The 15,654-nt window shown below is 40.9% G+C and overlaps 1 protein-coding gene across 1 annotated transcript in view; it reads right to left on the reverse strand.

Annotated features, from left to right (window-relative positions):
• Positions 1-15,654, reverse strand: part of LOC120316556 (mucin-5AC-like) — an 82,878-nt gene that overhangs the window by 24,730 nt on the left and 42,494 nt on the right. The window contains exons 29-32 of the mRNA XM_039362289.1: positions 14,856-14,902; positions 14,532-14,744; positions 4,834-13,263; positions 280-491 (exon numbers count right to left, since the gene is read on the reverse strand). Coding sequence (XP_039218223.1) covers positions 280-491; positions 4,834-13,263; positions 14,532-14,744; positions 14,856-14,902 — 8,902 coding nt within the window. The remainder of the gene's footprint in view (positions 1-279; positions 492-4,833; positions 13,264-14,531; positions 14,745-14,855; positions 14,903-15,654) is intronic.

Genomic DNA, 15,654 nt, shown 5'->3' on the forward strand with positions numbered 1-15,654 from the left:
TTTAATTTGAATCAGTTCATGTTTGTTTCACATAATTCCTCGTAATGCTTTGCCTTTATAGCATACTTATGATTAGAGATTTATGAAGGAAAAGAGGGATTCTGAGATTCCAGATCGGGTTAGTGCCATGTGCAACATAAATCTCCAATAATCACATTTGGAATGGAAAAAGATTAATTTCTTCTTCCCTGGCTAAAAACACCCAAATATCCCTGGAAAACACATTACACTGAAAACATGATGATCAAAAATTACCAAAAAAATAAACCAACACCCTACCTTCCGTGGTGGAATAGCATCAGGACAGCCTGATGGTGGAGTAGTACCAGCAGTTTTCGTAGTAGGAGTGGTGGAGACTATTGTGGGAGTTGATGTGGGTCTGGGTGTAGTTGATACACATGGCCCTTTGTATCTTTCAACGGAACATGTTCTACCACAAATGGCAAAATAAAGGCAGCCATCGCTGTCGGTTTGCCTATAAATAATTTCACCTGAAAAAAAAAACATTTCAGTAAGATTTGAGAAAACTATCAAGTAAGTGCATAAATAACAAACACAGTGATAGAGAAAAGTCTTCCACACAAATCAAAAAGGAGAAATGCAGAACGGGTATGAATGCTGCACATCTTGTCAGTCAAAGAGTGTTGGATGGTGAAGACCAGAAAAATCCAAGGAAGCCTCTGGACCGGCAGGAAGAAAGGCTGACTGTACCCATGCTGCCAGCCAGAAGCTGCTGACCGCTGGGAAAAACGATTACAACCAAGCAATAGCAAAGCAGCGGATCTGGGTGAGATTATCTTCCTTATCTTTCTACAACTGAAAAACCTGTTCTGGGAAAAAGTCCCCGAAAGCAAGAAATCCCCAAAGCTAAAGGAAGGGGGGGATTTTTTTTTTTTTACTTCTCCCTCCTGAATAGAAGTGGTGGTTTAAGCCCCTGGGGCAAAATAAAGTAACTTACAACACTATTGTGGAGATAATTGAGTGGGACAAAAGAAGAATACTTCGGGGAGCTTTAATATTCATAAACTTTTCACTTTTTTATTGGAAAGTATCGAACTATAACTTTGTAAACTTTGTAAAGTTCTGTTGGAAAAATACAAAATGGACATCTAATGACATCTAGTGGCAAAACTAAGAACTACACTTAGCCTAGCTTGCTAACCTTATCTAGATATTGTGGCTGGAGTGTCAGAACTTGGATAGACGCCAAGACACAGTTTACACACTAAACCAGTGGTGGTGAAACTATGGCACGTGTGCCAGAGGCGGCACTTGGAGCCCTCTCTATGGGTACACATGCCGTTGCCCCAGACTTGCCTCCTCCCTTGACCCCTCCTCATCAGCAGCTCCCCTGGAGGAGAGTCACCCCCGAGCATGGCCCACACAGAGCAGCACAGCCAAGGACATGGCAACCAGGCAGTGTAGACAAGACTCTGCCCTCACATCTCATCACGCACAGTTGATGCTGCGGGGTGCGGGCAGAGAGCATGGCCGCAATGGTGCTGCTAGGCTGCCTGGGCAATCTGCAGCAGGCCCTGGAGGTGGTGAGTGGCCCTGTGGGCAGGCGGGGTGGGGGCGGGCAGGGGGTGGAGCAGGGGCAGGGCCAGTTTTTGGGCACTCAGTCTCTAAAAGGTTCACCATCACTGGACTAAACCCTTTGATGTCCCTGAAATCTACAGTTCTGGAGATTGTGGATAAAAAAAGAGAAGAATCTTTTTGGGTTGCTTTTTTCTACAGGATGGATTATAATTAAAAGTACAAATTGCTTTGAAGTCATCTGACTTCCTTGGATTATAAATGCAGCTTGACTTGGAATCTTACAAGCTGTTTTGAGACAGAGTGATTCTTTTTACCTCTCCTATTTGTTTGGAGCTTATTGGATTACAAATTTTTAATTTCAAATTGAAAAAAGACTATCAATTTTGAACTACTCGGTGGATTATAAAGTATGATTAAAATATTTGAGGACGAGGAACAAAATGAGTGTCCCGAATTTAACTAAAGCTGGCAAAAAAGTACCCTCTGCCCCTTCCTCTGCTTCTGCAAGTCCAGTCTATCAGAGATCAATTGATACAATGCTTCAACAAGAAAAGACTAACAACTTCCAGAAAGAGTCACAAGTGACACTACAAGCAATCCAAGAGGCAATTGCCACCCATATGGTAGCTACAACGAAAAACCATGAAGAGACGAAAAATGACCTTGATAAAATGAGCCAAAAAATTAATAATATGGACTCTCAATTTGAAAATTTTAAATAGATGGTCACAAAAAATGAACAAAGGATTCAAAAAATAGAAGATTAAATCAATAGAGGTTGACCCAAAATTAGAAGAATTAAAAAATGAAAATCAGAAACTGATGCAAATAAATGGAGAATTAGAGGACTCAATAGCAGTCATGGAAATGGAAAAGGCTTCTTACTTCTTAAGATTTCAAAACATAATGGAAGACAAGGAAGAGGACTTTGTAGACATGATAACGGAATTACTGGCTGATGCATTAGAAATCGGGAAACAGGAAATGGAAGGAGAATTAGATCAGATATACTGAGTTAACTCAAATTATGCGAGAAGAAATAAGGTTCCTAGAGAAGTACATGTTAGATTTCTTAAAAGATCCATAAGAGATGAGATACTGAGAAGAGTGAGAGATGACCCTTTGAAATATAGAAAAGAAATTGTAGTTTTCAAACAGATCCCTAGGAGAATAAGAGATCCCAAAGAGAATATCAATTTTTAACCAGAAAATTAATTGAAAAAGGAGTGAACTTTAGATGGCTGATCCCAGAAGGGATTTTAATTTATTGGGATACGAAAAGATACAGACTGGACAGGCCACTTAAAGCAATGGATTCTATGACAACTATAAAGCATTCATGGAAGGGGGTGACTTTGAATCTGGTACAGCAAGAGAAACAAAGAGACAGGAAGAGATGGTAACAGAAGGAGCAGCCAAGAGAAGAAGACGAAACTAAAAATACAAATACAGAAGAAGGGGCAAGACCAAGAAAACAGAGACAGATAAGATCGACTAGAACATTAAGACCTAAATATAATTGAAAGAGATGGAGAAGGGAAATGGGATCCTTTCAATGAATATAAATGGACTGAACTCCTCCTCCCCCAAAAAATTTTTTACACGACTACAAAAATTAAAAATAGATATAATTTTCCTCCAAACACATATTAAGAGACAACACTATAAACTGTTAGAACAATCGAAAATTGGCAAACTCCATTTTGCATTAGCACAACAAAAGAAAAGAGGAATAGCTCTATATATTAAAGAAACAATGAACTATAAACAAATTTATGCGGATTAAGAGAGAAGAATAGTAATGATGGAAATAATGATGAACCAAAAACAGATACTGATGGTAGCAATATATGCACCAAATGATAAATAAGAAGAATTTTTATCAAAAATTACATTAAAAATATTAGAATTGGAATATCAAAATTTTTGTATAATGGGAAACTTTAATGCAATAGCAAATGGAACTTCGGACTATAAAAGCACTAAAATAGGGAAGAAAGGAAGAAATATATTACCTAAAGCCTTTTCTAAAATGGCAGAAGAAATTTGTATTCAAGACATATGAAGAGAAAAATCCAAAAAAATTGCAATATAGATTTTATTCAAATAGACACAAATAATGGTCTAGAATTGATATAATATGGATATCCTCTAAACTTAGCATGATGATACAAGAAATAGAGATAGAAACTAATATCTGGGCAAATCATAATCCAATAAAGGTGACTTGGAGAGGAGCCAAGAAAAAACTAAGATGGTCCCTGAACAAATCTATATTGAAAGAAAAATAATTTATACAACTGGTGACAAAGGAAATGGACTTCCCCCCCAAAAAATAAATAACAAAGAACAGATATATCTTCAAAATGTGTGGGATATAGCTAAAGCATATTTTAGAGGGCTGGCTATAACCTATATTGCTAAAAAGAACAAAGAAAGAAAATAACAACAGTTAAAGTTGAAGGAAGAATTTAGGAAATTACAATTAGAACTACAAATAAACCCACAAAAGAAAAAACTTAAAAAGCAAATGGAAATAATAAAACATTAATTAAACCTAGTAGAGGCGGAAACAATGGCTCAACAAATTAAAAGGGCTAAACAGAACTTCTTTGAAAATGCCAATAAACCAGGGAGAGATGGTTAGCATATAAATTGAAAAAAGAAAAAGAAAAAACTGATGAACAAGTTGCAAGACTCAAAAGGTGAATTACAGTTTGAAAATGGCACAGTTTAAAAAACCATCAAAGATTTTTATGAGACACTTTATGATATATAGAGGAAACTTCAAAACAAAAAAATACATCAGTACTTAAAAAAAGCAGATCTACCAAAAATTCCACAAAATATTCAAAACATATTAAATGGAAAAATATCAACGATGGAGATAACAGAGGCCATAAAAAGGGAAAATTAGCTTTTTCCACAGTGATCCATGCTCTATGGAACATATTCCCTCCACCTATTGAAATGGCCCAACTCTGTTAGCCTTTTGCTAGACCCTAGAAATCAGTCATTGTTTCAATACCTGGGGTGCTAAATGTCTCAAAGTCTTAATTTCCCCACTATAATAATAAAAGGACATTTAACTAGCTATTATGTGTATTTAATTTAGATATCTTTATTATTTTATGAAATAGGTCTTAGTATTTTTACTGTAATAACATTTTTGAATTGTAAGCGACCCAGAGCTATTACCCAAGATGGCTGGCTATAAATTTAAATAAGCAAATAAATACACAAAATTCAAAAATGGAGCAGACAAAAACATAACAGTTTATAATAAACACTTACCAGGCATATAAACCTTTTCGCCAATTTGGCAAAAGCAATAACTTGTGCTGCTTCCAACGGTGGTGGTTGAAGATGTACTACTCGAGGTGGTTTGAGCTACAGTTGTGGTTATCACTTCCTGTGTCATGGTTCCAAAGGGAGTTGTGGTTGAAACTGGAAGAGTAGAGCTAGAAGTGGTGGTGGGTGGTACGGTTGTTCTTTTGCATTCAGGGTTTTCTTCACAACAAAGCACACTTACCCTATAATTAAAGCATTGTTTAACTTTCCCAGTTTGTTTTTTATTGTGGCATTCCAGTCCAACTGTGACATCACACTGAACGACTTGACCAAGCTGTTCGATGCTTAGGTCTGGGTGGTTTACAGCTTGACATCGTATATTTATAGGCTTTTCACAGAATCTGCCTCCCGCGGCTCGGATATTGCTGTAGGTTTCAAGGTCTCCTCCTTCGGGTCCAGAAGTGGGAAAGTCAACATCAAACCATTCTGACCACTGGCAGATGATGGGAGCACATGTGGTCATTGGTGGTGTGGTCGTAGTGAGAGTTGTTGTTGGTGTGGGTAACTGGGTAGTGGTGGGTAAAGCAGTTGTGGTCACTATGGGCTTAGTGGGAGTGATAACAGTTGTAGTGGCGGGAGTTGTTTCTTTGGGGGTAGTTCTGGTGGTGGTAATCACTGTTGAGGTGGTTTGAGGTACAGTTGTGGTTATCACTTCCCGTGTTGTTGTTCCAAAGGGAGTTGTGGTTGAAACGGGAAGAGTGGAGCTAGAGGTGGTGGTGGGTGGTACGGTTGTTGTTTTGCATTCGGGGTTTTCTTCACAACAAAGCACACTTACCCTATAATTAAAGCATTGCTGAACTTTCCCAGTTTGTTCTTTATTGTAGCATATCAGTCCAACTGTGACATCACACTGAACGACTTGACCAAGCTGTTCGATGCTTAGGTCTGGGTGGTTTACAGCTTGACATCGTATATTTATAGGCTTTTCACAGAATCTGCCTCCCGCGGCTCGGATATTGCTGTAGGTTTCAAGGTCTCCTCCTTCGGGTCCAGAAGTGGGAAAGTCAACATCAAACCATTCTGACCACTGGCAGGTGACGGGAGCACATGTGGTCGTTGGTGGGGTTGTCGTAGTGAGAGTTGTTGTTGGTGTGGGTAACTGGGTAGTGGTGGGTAAAGCAGTTGTGGTCACTATGGGCTTAGTGGGAGTGATAACAGTTGTGGTGGCGGGAGTTGTTTCTTTGGGGGTAGTTCTGGTGGTGGTAATCACTGTTGAGGTGGTTTGAGGTACAGTTGTGGTTATCACTTCCCGTGTTGTTGTTCCAAAGGGAGTTGTGGTTGAAACGGGAAGAGTGGAGCTAGAGGTGGTGGTGGGTGGTACGGTTGTTGTTTTGCATTCGGGGTTTTCTTCACAACAAAGCACACTTACCCTATAATTAAAGCATTGCTGAACTTTCCCAGTTTGTTCTTTATTGTAGCATATCAGTCCAACTGTGACATCACACTGAACGACTTGACCAAGCTGTTCGATGCTTAGGTCTGGGTGGTTTACAGCTTGACATCGTATATTTATAGGCTTTTCACAGAATCTGCCTCCCGCGGCTCGGATATTGCTGTAGGTTTCAAGGTCTCCTCCTTCGGGTCCAGAAGTGGGAAAGTCAACATCAAACCATTCTGACCACTGGCAGGTGACGGGAGCACATGTGGTCGTTGGTGGGGTTGTCGTAGTGAGAGTTGTTGTTGGTGTGGGTAACTGGGTAGTGGTGGGTAAAGCAGTTGTGGTCACTATGGGCTTAGTGGGAGTGATAACAGTTGTGGTGGCGGGAGTTGTTTCTTTGGGGGTAGTTCTGGTGGTGGTAATCACTGTTGAGGTGGTTTGAGGTACAGTTGTGGTTATCACTTCCCGTGTTGTTGTTCCAAAGGGAGTTGTGGTTGAAACGGGAAGAGTGGAGCTAGAGGTGGTGGTGGGTGGTACGGTTGTTGTTTTGCATTCGGGGTTTTCTTCACAACAAAGCACACTTACCCTATAATTAAAGCATTGCTGAACTTTCCCAGTTTGTTCTTTATTGTAGCATATCAGTCCAACTGTGACATCACACTGAACGACTTGACCAAGCTGTTCGATGCTTAGGTCTGGGTGGTTTACAGCTTGACATCGTATATTTATAGGCTTTTCACAGAATCTGCCTCCCGCGGCTCGGATATTGCTGTAGGTTTCAAGGTCTCCTCCTTCGGGTCCAGAAGTGGGAAAGTCAACATCAAACCATTCTGACCACTGGCAGGTGACGGGAGCACATGTGGTCGTTGGTGGGGTTGTCGTAGTGAGAGTTGTTGTTGGTGTGGGTAACTGGGTAGTGGTGGGTAAAGCAGTTGTGGTCACTATGGGCTTAGTGGGAGTGATAACAGTTGTGGTGGCGGGAGTTGTTTCTTTGGGGGTAGTTCTGGTGGTGGTAATCACTGTTGAGGTGGTTTGAGGTACAGTTGTGGTTATCACTTCCCGTGTTGTTGTTCCAAAGGGAGTTGTGGTTGAAACGGGAAGAGTGGAGCTAGAGGTGGTGGTGGGTGGTACGGTTGTTGTTTTGCATTCGGGGTTTTCTTCACAACAAAGCACACTTACCCTATAATTAAAGCATTGCTGAACTTTCCCAGTTTGTTCTTTATTGTAGCATATCAGTCCAACTGTGACATCACACTGAACGACTTGACCAAGCTGTTCGATGCTTAGGTCTGGGTGGTTTACAGCTTGACATCGTATATTTATAGGCTTTTCACAGAATCTGCCTCCCGCGGCTCGGATATTGCTGTAGGTTTCAAGGTCTCCTCCTTCGGGTCCAGAAGTGGGAAAGTCAACATCAAACCATTCTGACCACTGGCAGGTGACGGGAGCACATGTGGTCGTTGGTGGGGTTGTCGTAGTGAGAGTTGTTGTTGGTGTGGGTAACTGGGTAGTGGTGGGTAAAGCAGTTGTGGTCACTATGGGCTTAGTGGGAGTGATAACAGTTGTGGTGGCGGGAGTTGTTTCTTTGGGGGTAGTTCTGGTGGTGGTAATCACTGTTGAGGTGGTTTGAGGTACAGTTGTGGTTATCACTTCCCGTGTTGTTGTTCCAAAGGGAGTTGTGGTTGAAACGGGAAGAGTGGAGCTAGAGGTGGTGGTGGGTGGTACGGTTGTTGTTTTGCATTCGGGGTTTTCTTCACAACAAAGCACACTTACCCTATAATTAAAGCATTGCTGAACTTTCCCAGTTTGTTCTTTATTGTAGCATATCAGTCCAACTGTGACATCACACTGAACGACTTGACCAAGCTGTTCGATGCTTAGGTCTGGGTGGTTTACAGCTTGACATCGTATATTTATAGGCTTTTCACAGAATCTGCCTCCCGTGGCTCGGATATTGCTGTAGGTTTCAAGGTCTCCTCCTTCGGGTCCAGAAGTGGGAAAGTCAACATCAAACCATTCTGACCACTGGCAGGTGACGGGAGCACATGTGGTCGTTGGTGGGGTTGTCGTAGTGAGAGTTGTTGTTGGTGTGGGTAACTGGGTAGTGGTGGGTAAAGCAGTTGTGGTCACTATGGGCTTAGTGGGAGTGATAACAGTTGTGGTGGCGGGAGTTGTTTCTTTGGGGGTAGTTCTGGTGCTGGTAATCACTGTTGAGGTGGTTTGAGGTACAGTTGTGGTTATCACTTCCCGTGTTGTTGTTCCAAAGGGAGTTGTGGTTGAAACGGGAAGAGTGGAGCTAGAGGTGGTGGTGGGTGGTACGGTTGTTGTTTTGCATTCGGGGTTTTCTTCACAACAAAGCACACTTACCCTATAATTAAAGCATTGCTGAACTTTCCCAGTTTGTTCTTTATTGTAGCATATCAGTCCAACTGTGACATCACACTGAACGACTTGACCAAGCTGTTCGATGCTTAGGTCTGGGTGGTTTACAGCTTGACATCGTATATTTATAGGCTTTTCACAGAATCTGCCTCCCGCGGCTCGGATATTGCTGTAGGTTTCAAGGTCTCCTCCTTCGGGTCCAGAAGTGGGAAAGTCAACATCAAACCATTCTGACCACTGGCAGGTGACGGGAGCACATGTGGTCGTTGGTGGGGTTGTCGTAGTGAGAGTTGTTGTTGGTGTGGGTAACTGGGTAGTGGTGGGTAAAGCAGTTGTGGTCACTATGGGCTTAGTGGGAGTGATAACAGTTGTGGTGGCGGGAGTTGTTTCTTTGGGGGTAGTTCTGGTGGTGGTAATCACTGTTGAGGTGGTTTGAGGTACACTTGTGGTTATCACTTCCCGTGTTGTTGTTCCAAAGGGAGTTGTGGTTGAAACGGGAAGAGTGGAACTAGAGGTGGTGGTGGGTGGTACGGTTGTTGTTTTGCATTCGGGGTTTTCTTCACAACAAAGCACACTTACCCTATAATTAAAGCATTGCTGAACTTTCCCAGTTTGTTCTTTATTGTAGCATATCAGTCCAACTGTGACATCACACTGAACGACTTGACCAAGCTGTTCGATGCTTAGGTCTGGGTGGTTTACAGCTTGACATCGTATATTTATAGGCTTTTCACAGAATCTGCCTCCCGTGGCTCGGATATTGCTGTAGGTTTCAAGGTCTCCTCCTTCGGGTCCAGAAGTGGGAAAGTCAACATCAAACCATTCTGACCACTGGCAGGTGACGGGAGCACATGTGGTCGTTGGTGGGGTTGTCGTAGTGAGAGTTGTTGTTGGTGTGGGTAACTGGGTAGTGGTGGGTAAAGCAGTTGTGGTCACTATGGGCTTAGTGGGAGTGATAACAATTGTGGTGGCGGGAGTTGTTTCTTTGGGGGTAGTTCTGGTGCTGGTAATCACTGTTGAGGTGGTTTGAGGTACAGTTGTGGTTATCACTTCCCGTGTTGTTGTTCCAAAGGGAGTTGTGGTTGAAACGGGAAGAGTGGAGCTAGAGGTGGTGGTGGGTGGTACGGTTGTTGTTTTGCATTCGGGGTTTTCTTCACAACAAAGCACACTTACCCTATAATTAAAGCATTGCTGAACTTTCCCAGTTTGTTCTTTATTGTAGCATATCAGTCCAACTGTGACATCACACTGAACGACTTGACCAAGCTGTTCGATGCTTAGGTCTGGGTGGTTTACAGCTTGGCATCGTATATTTATAGGCTTTTCACAGAATCTGCCTCCCGCGGCTCGGATATTGCTGTAGGTTTCAAGGTCTCCTCCTTCGGGTCCAGAAGTGGGAAAGTCAACATCAAACCATTCTGACCACTGGCAGATGATGGGAGCACATGTGGTCGTTGGTGGTGTGGTCGTAGTGAGAGTTGTTGTTGGTGTGGGTAACTGGGTAGTGGTGGGTAAAGCAGTTGTGGTCACTATGGGCTTAGTGGGAGTGATAACAGTTGTGGTGGCGGGAGTTGTTTCTTTGGGGGTAGTTCTGGTGGTGGTAATCACTGTTGAGGTGGTTTGAGGTACAGTTGTGGTTATCACTTCCCGTGTTGTTGTTCCAAAGGGAGTTGTGGTTGAAATTGGAAGAGTGGAGCTAGAAGTGGTGATGGGTGGTACGGTTGTTGTTTTGCATTCGGGGTTTTCTTCACAACAAAGCACACTTACCCTATAATTAAAGCATTGCTGAACTTTCCCAGTTTGTTCTTTATTGTAGCATATCAGTCCAACTTTGACATCACACTGAACGACTTGACCAAGCTGTTCGATGCTTAGGTCTGGGTGGTTTACAGCTTGGCATCGTATATTTATAGGCTTTTCACAGAATCTGCCTCCCGCGGCTCGGATATTGCTGTAGGTTTCAAGGTCTCCTCCTTCGGGTCCAGAAGTGGGAAAGTCAACATCAAACCATTCTGACCACTGGCAGATGATGGGAGCACATGTGGTCGTTGGTGGTGTGGTCGTAGTGAGAGTTGTTGTTGGTGTGGGTAACTGGGTAGTGGTGGGTAAAGCAGTTGTGGTCACTATGGGCTTAGTGGGAGTGATAACAGTTGTGGTGGCGGGAGTTGTTTCTTTGGGGGTAGTTCTGGTGGTGGTAATCACTGTTGAGGTGGTTTGAGGTACAGTTGTGGTTATCACTTCCCGTGTTGTTGTTCCAAAGGGAGTTGTGGTTGAAACGGGAAGAGTGGAGCTAGAAGTGGTGGTGGGTGGTACAGTTGTTGTTTTGCATTCGGGGTTTTCTTCACAACAAAGCACACTTACCCTATAATTAAAGCATTGCTTAACTTCTCCAGTTTGTTTTTCATTGTGGCATTCCAGTCCAACTGTGACATCACACTGAACTACTTGACCAAGCTGTTCGATGCTTAGGTCTGGGTGGTTTACAGCTTGACATCGTATATTTATAGGCTTTTCACAGAATCTGCCTCCCGCGGCTCGGATATTGCTGTAGGTTTCAAGGTCTCCTCCTTCGGGTCCAGAAGTGGGAAAGTCAACATCAAACCATTCTGACCACTGGCAGATGATGGGAGCACATGTGGTCGTTGGTGGTGTGGTCGTAGTGAGAGTTGTTGTTGGTGTGGGTAACTGGGTAGTGGTGGGTAAAGCAGTTGTGGTCACTATGGGCTTAGTGGGAGTGATAACAGTTGTGGTGGCGGGAGTTGTTTCTTTGGGGGTAATTCTGGTGCTGGTAATCACTGTTGAGGTGGTTTGAGGTACAGTTGTGGTTATCACTTCCCGTGTTGTTGTTCCAAAGGGAGTTGTGGTTGAAACTGGAAGAGTGGAGCTAGAAGTGGTGGTGGGTGGTACAGTTGTTGTTTCCACTATCTGAGGTGCTGTAGATGGCAGCTTTGTTGTGTGGTATTGTGTAACAATTTGTTTTTCTGTTGTCTTATTTACTATTTGTGTTGTTGTTACTACTGATGTAGGAATTTTTGTTGTTTTCAGTGATGTAGTAGTTATTTTGGGGATTGGTGTTGTTGGGCATGGTACAAATATAATTTTGCAGCATTGAATTCTGATCTTGTAATTGTAGCAAATTTGTGATATTTGGTCTTTATTATAACATATGAGTCCTATTTTTGTATCACATGTAACTTTTTGTTTCAGTTCTTCAAGTGTTGCATTCGGATACTTTAATGCTTCACATTCAACTTTTTTGGGTGCTTTACAAATTTCATGTCCTTTGTCTGTTATATTTTTAAAAGTTTCAAAATCCCCATCATCAGGTTCATTGCCTGGGTAACTTACATCATACCACTGGGACCATTCACATTTTTCCTCAGTGCAAGGTATACCTGTTGTTAAAATTGTTGTAGGTATTTGTGTTTGTGTCGTAGTTGGAAGAGGTACTGTCGTTGTTACTGTGGTTGGTTCAGATGTGGTTGACAGTGTACCTTTTGTTGGAAGAAATGTTGTAGTTAGAGGAGCTGCAGTGGAACTTGGTTGCATAGAGGTAGTTGTCATTGAAGGTTTTGTAGTAGAAAGTATGGTTGTATATTTAGTAGTGACAGGATGTAACGTAATTGTAGTTGTCTCTGGAACTGAGGTAGATGTAATTTGTGGTGTTGTGATATTTGGATTTGTTGTTCCTAAAGTTGTAGTAATGATAGTAGAAGTTGTTTGAGGTGTTGTGACCCTGGTTGAAGTTTCTGTAGGAGTGGTCAAGCATTCATTGTTGCAGCAATACACTTTAATTTGATAGTTAAAACATATTTGCAGCATTCCTGACTGATCTTCATTTCTGCAAACCAATCCAAATGATATGTTGCACTGGACATTTTGGCCAACTTCATCAATAGTTTTATTAGGGAATTTCTCAGCTCTGCATTTTATATGTTCTGGGTTTTCACAGATATCTTTTCCTGTGGCTCTGATAATCTCATATGTTTCAAAATCTCCTTCATTATCCAGTGTAGGAAAATGCACATCATACCATTCTGTCCATTTGCAGATAGGTATGCACGTTGTTTTTCTCATTATTTCTGTTGTTGGAGATCCAGGCTCTGTGGTAGATGGGACTGTAATGCTAGTAGGTAAAAAAGTGGTTTCTGGGGTTGTTGTTAAGATGCTAGTGGTTACTTTCATTGTACTTGTGAAAGCAGTGGTACTTGTCAAAATAGTAGCTGGTACTGTAGTTGTTTGAACTGGAGAGACCGTGGTGGTTTCAGGTGTGGAAGCTGTAGTATAATTGCCACATGGTACAAAGCTACAGCATAGAATTTTGATTTGATAATTGTGGCAGATTTCTGGATACTGGTCCATATTATGACAAATTAATCCAACTGTTCTGCTGCATTCTACCTTCTGGTCCAGTGTAGTTAATGGAGTATTGGGGAATTTCTCTGCTCTACATTCAACGGCTTTTGGATTTTTGCAAACTTGGTAGCCTTTGGCTGTTAGATTGTCAAAAGTTTCAAAATCTCCATCGTTGTTTCCTAAGCCAGGCTGCATCCCATCATACCACGCTGACCAATGACACACTTCCTGAACACAGACAGAGGTAGTCATGGGCACTGCAAAGATATTAGAAAGATAAATTAATATGCTTCATCCAGTTCCAATGAATATTTTTTTAATAATTGTGAGCATTTAAATGATAACCTGAAACAAATGTGTCTCAGAACAGTTTTTTGAGGCCAGAGACCATGTGTGGTAATAAGGTCAGTGGTTACACACAGAGTTTCCTCCTTTTTCCTCTCAGTGGCTTTGGGGGGGGGGGAATCCTTCTTTTAGGCTCTCACAAAACCATGAGGAAACAGTGATCTTCAGCAAGGTTGTTGTGATGGCAAACAGTTACAGGAAGTCTAATCGGCTCCCCTTCCAGGACATTCTACTCAAGATCATTGCTTTCCTGTTGCTAATGGCAATGAGGAGCAATAATTTTCAGCATGGTGTCTGAGAACAAATAAGTGAGAGTGCCATTTTTTTCTGAGTCATTCCTTGATTTTGTGATAACTTACTTGGTATTTTTGATTTCACATTACCCTCAGCACTTGCTAAGCAGAAGCACTTTTACATATTTAATATATTGAATAGAAGAATATACACAGCAAGCAATTAAAGCTTTATTTTAATATCTAAAAGTAAATATTAAAACATTTATTTTAAAACATGAGTGGGATTGCATTGCTTCAGCAGCAGCAGAATAAATCATCTCAACTTAGTCTCAGACAAAATGGACATGATTCAGAAGTCCTAGTAGTTAAAATGTTTCATATGATACCATGGCAATAGGACAAATGGTTTATTTTCCATGATATTCTACTATGTTGCTGTAATGTAGAAATGTGGGGTACCTAATTAGATCTCCAACCTAAACTCTCTTCTCCATAAAACAACCTTTCTCAGTAGCAAAACTGGTAAGCTGTTTATAGAGTCTCCTCCACCTCATATCTATAGCATGCTGAAAAGTCCATTTTACAAGTTTATGCATATTTTGAATATTTTTATTTCTAACTTCAGGGGCTCATATATGATAACGGTTTTTTCCCCCTATGTCTCCACTTAAATCTATGACAGGAACTTTCTAAGGAATTCTCAGCATTCTCATCAAACTGTTTTTGCAACTAAAGTAGATTAAATGAATCAATTTGTTTTTAAAAATGAAAATATATCACTTTTCTGAATCTTTTTATCACAGACATCATGAGTTTGCATGTTATGGACAGTAACATATTGTACACACGCTAAAATGTATTAAAATTTCTATACTAATAGGGCCAACATTAATTTTGTTTCATTTCATTTATTAAGGAAAAAGATAATCTGTTAGAATTTGTACCTGAAGTAGTACTTGCTGGTGAAGTGGTGTTAGTAAATACAAAGACAGTAGCAGTGGGTATACTGGTAGGGGTTGTGGGACATGGAAAGATGTTCCTCTCAATTGTGCCATTTTGACTGCAAATTGCAGTGATGCACCCTCCAATGCCATCGGTTGTATTATAGATGATCTCGCCAGGTTTGCTTATCTTTCCTTCATAGATACAGTAGCATTCTGTCATTCAAAAAAATAATAATAATCAATTGGTTATTAAGGTTGTTTCAATTCTCACAATGGCTGATGCAAATAATCACAACCCACATCAAATCGACACAGTCTGCTTACCATTTTCATCATATCTGCAGTCCTCTTCACTGTCCATTGAACAATAACTGCAAGGAAACAAATGAGCACAGGCTAAAAGGCTGTTCACCATTTTGAAAAGCACAATAGGCTAAAGCAAATGTACTTATGTACAATTGGAATAGAATCATGCAGAAACCAATACATTATTACAAGCAGATCCAATTCATTGTATGGAAATATCCTGACAAAATTTCTGAAAAAAAAAAGCTTCCTGGCAAATTCAGAATTTATAAACAGATTGACCATTTTCTTTGGGGAATTCTTATTTTCCCCTGAAATAAAATTAAGGGAATAATAAAATTATTTATAAATATTTTTCCCTTAAATAAAATATTTCCCTTTAATAAAGTAAGTTTTATTAATTATTTCAGAAAATGTGTCTCTTCACAAGACTGGTGGTAGAGAATGGGGAAGAGGATCCTGTGGCCTAACTGGAACAAAATAGCTAGTATCAGAAAAAGAATAAATGTCAATTTGAAATGATTTGAGCAAGCTCTTGGTCTACCTTAGGATGAGATGAATACAGAGTAGAGTGCATTAACAATATGGCATTTTTTCAAGAAATTGATCCTCAGAAGAGTATTTCACAATGTTGCCTGTTAATTTTTGCTCCTGTTTTATGAATCATAATGCTATTTTATGTAAGGCCTCTGTCAGATCTTTAAGTTATCTGGATGCTTCAATTGGTACAGAATACAGTGGTGTGAACAGTTATGTGTACTGACAAAATAACACCCATTGCAGCTCTGTTCTGTGAGCTGTGCTGGTTGCCAGTTTG

This window comes from Crotalus tigris, unplaced genomic scaffold (assembly GCF_016545835.1).
Source record: "Crotalus tigris isolate CLP2741 ecotype Arizona unplaced genomic scaffold, ASM1654583v1 scf7180000019415.609845, whole genome shotgun sequence".
Taxonomy (NCBI): domain Eukaryota; kingdom Metazoa; phylum Chordata; class Lepidosauria; order Squamata; family Viperidae; genus Crotalus; species Crotalus tigris.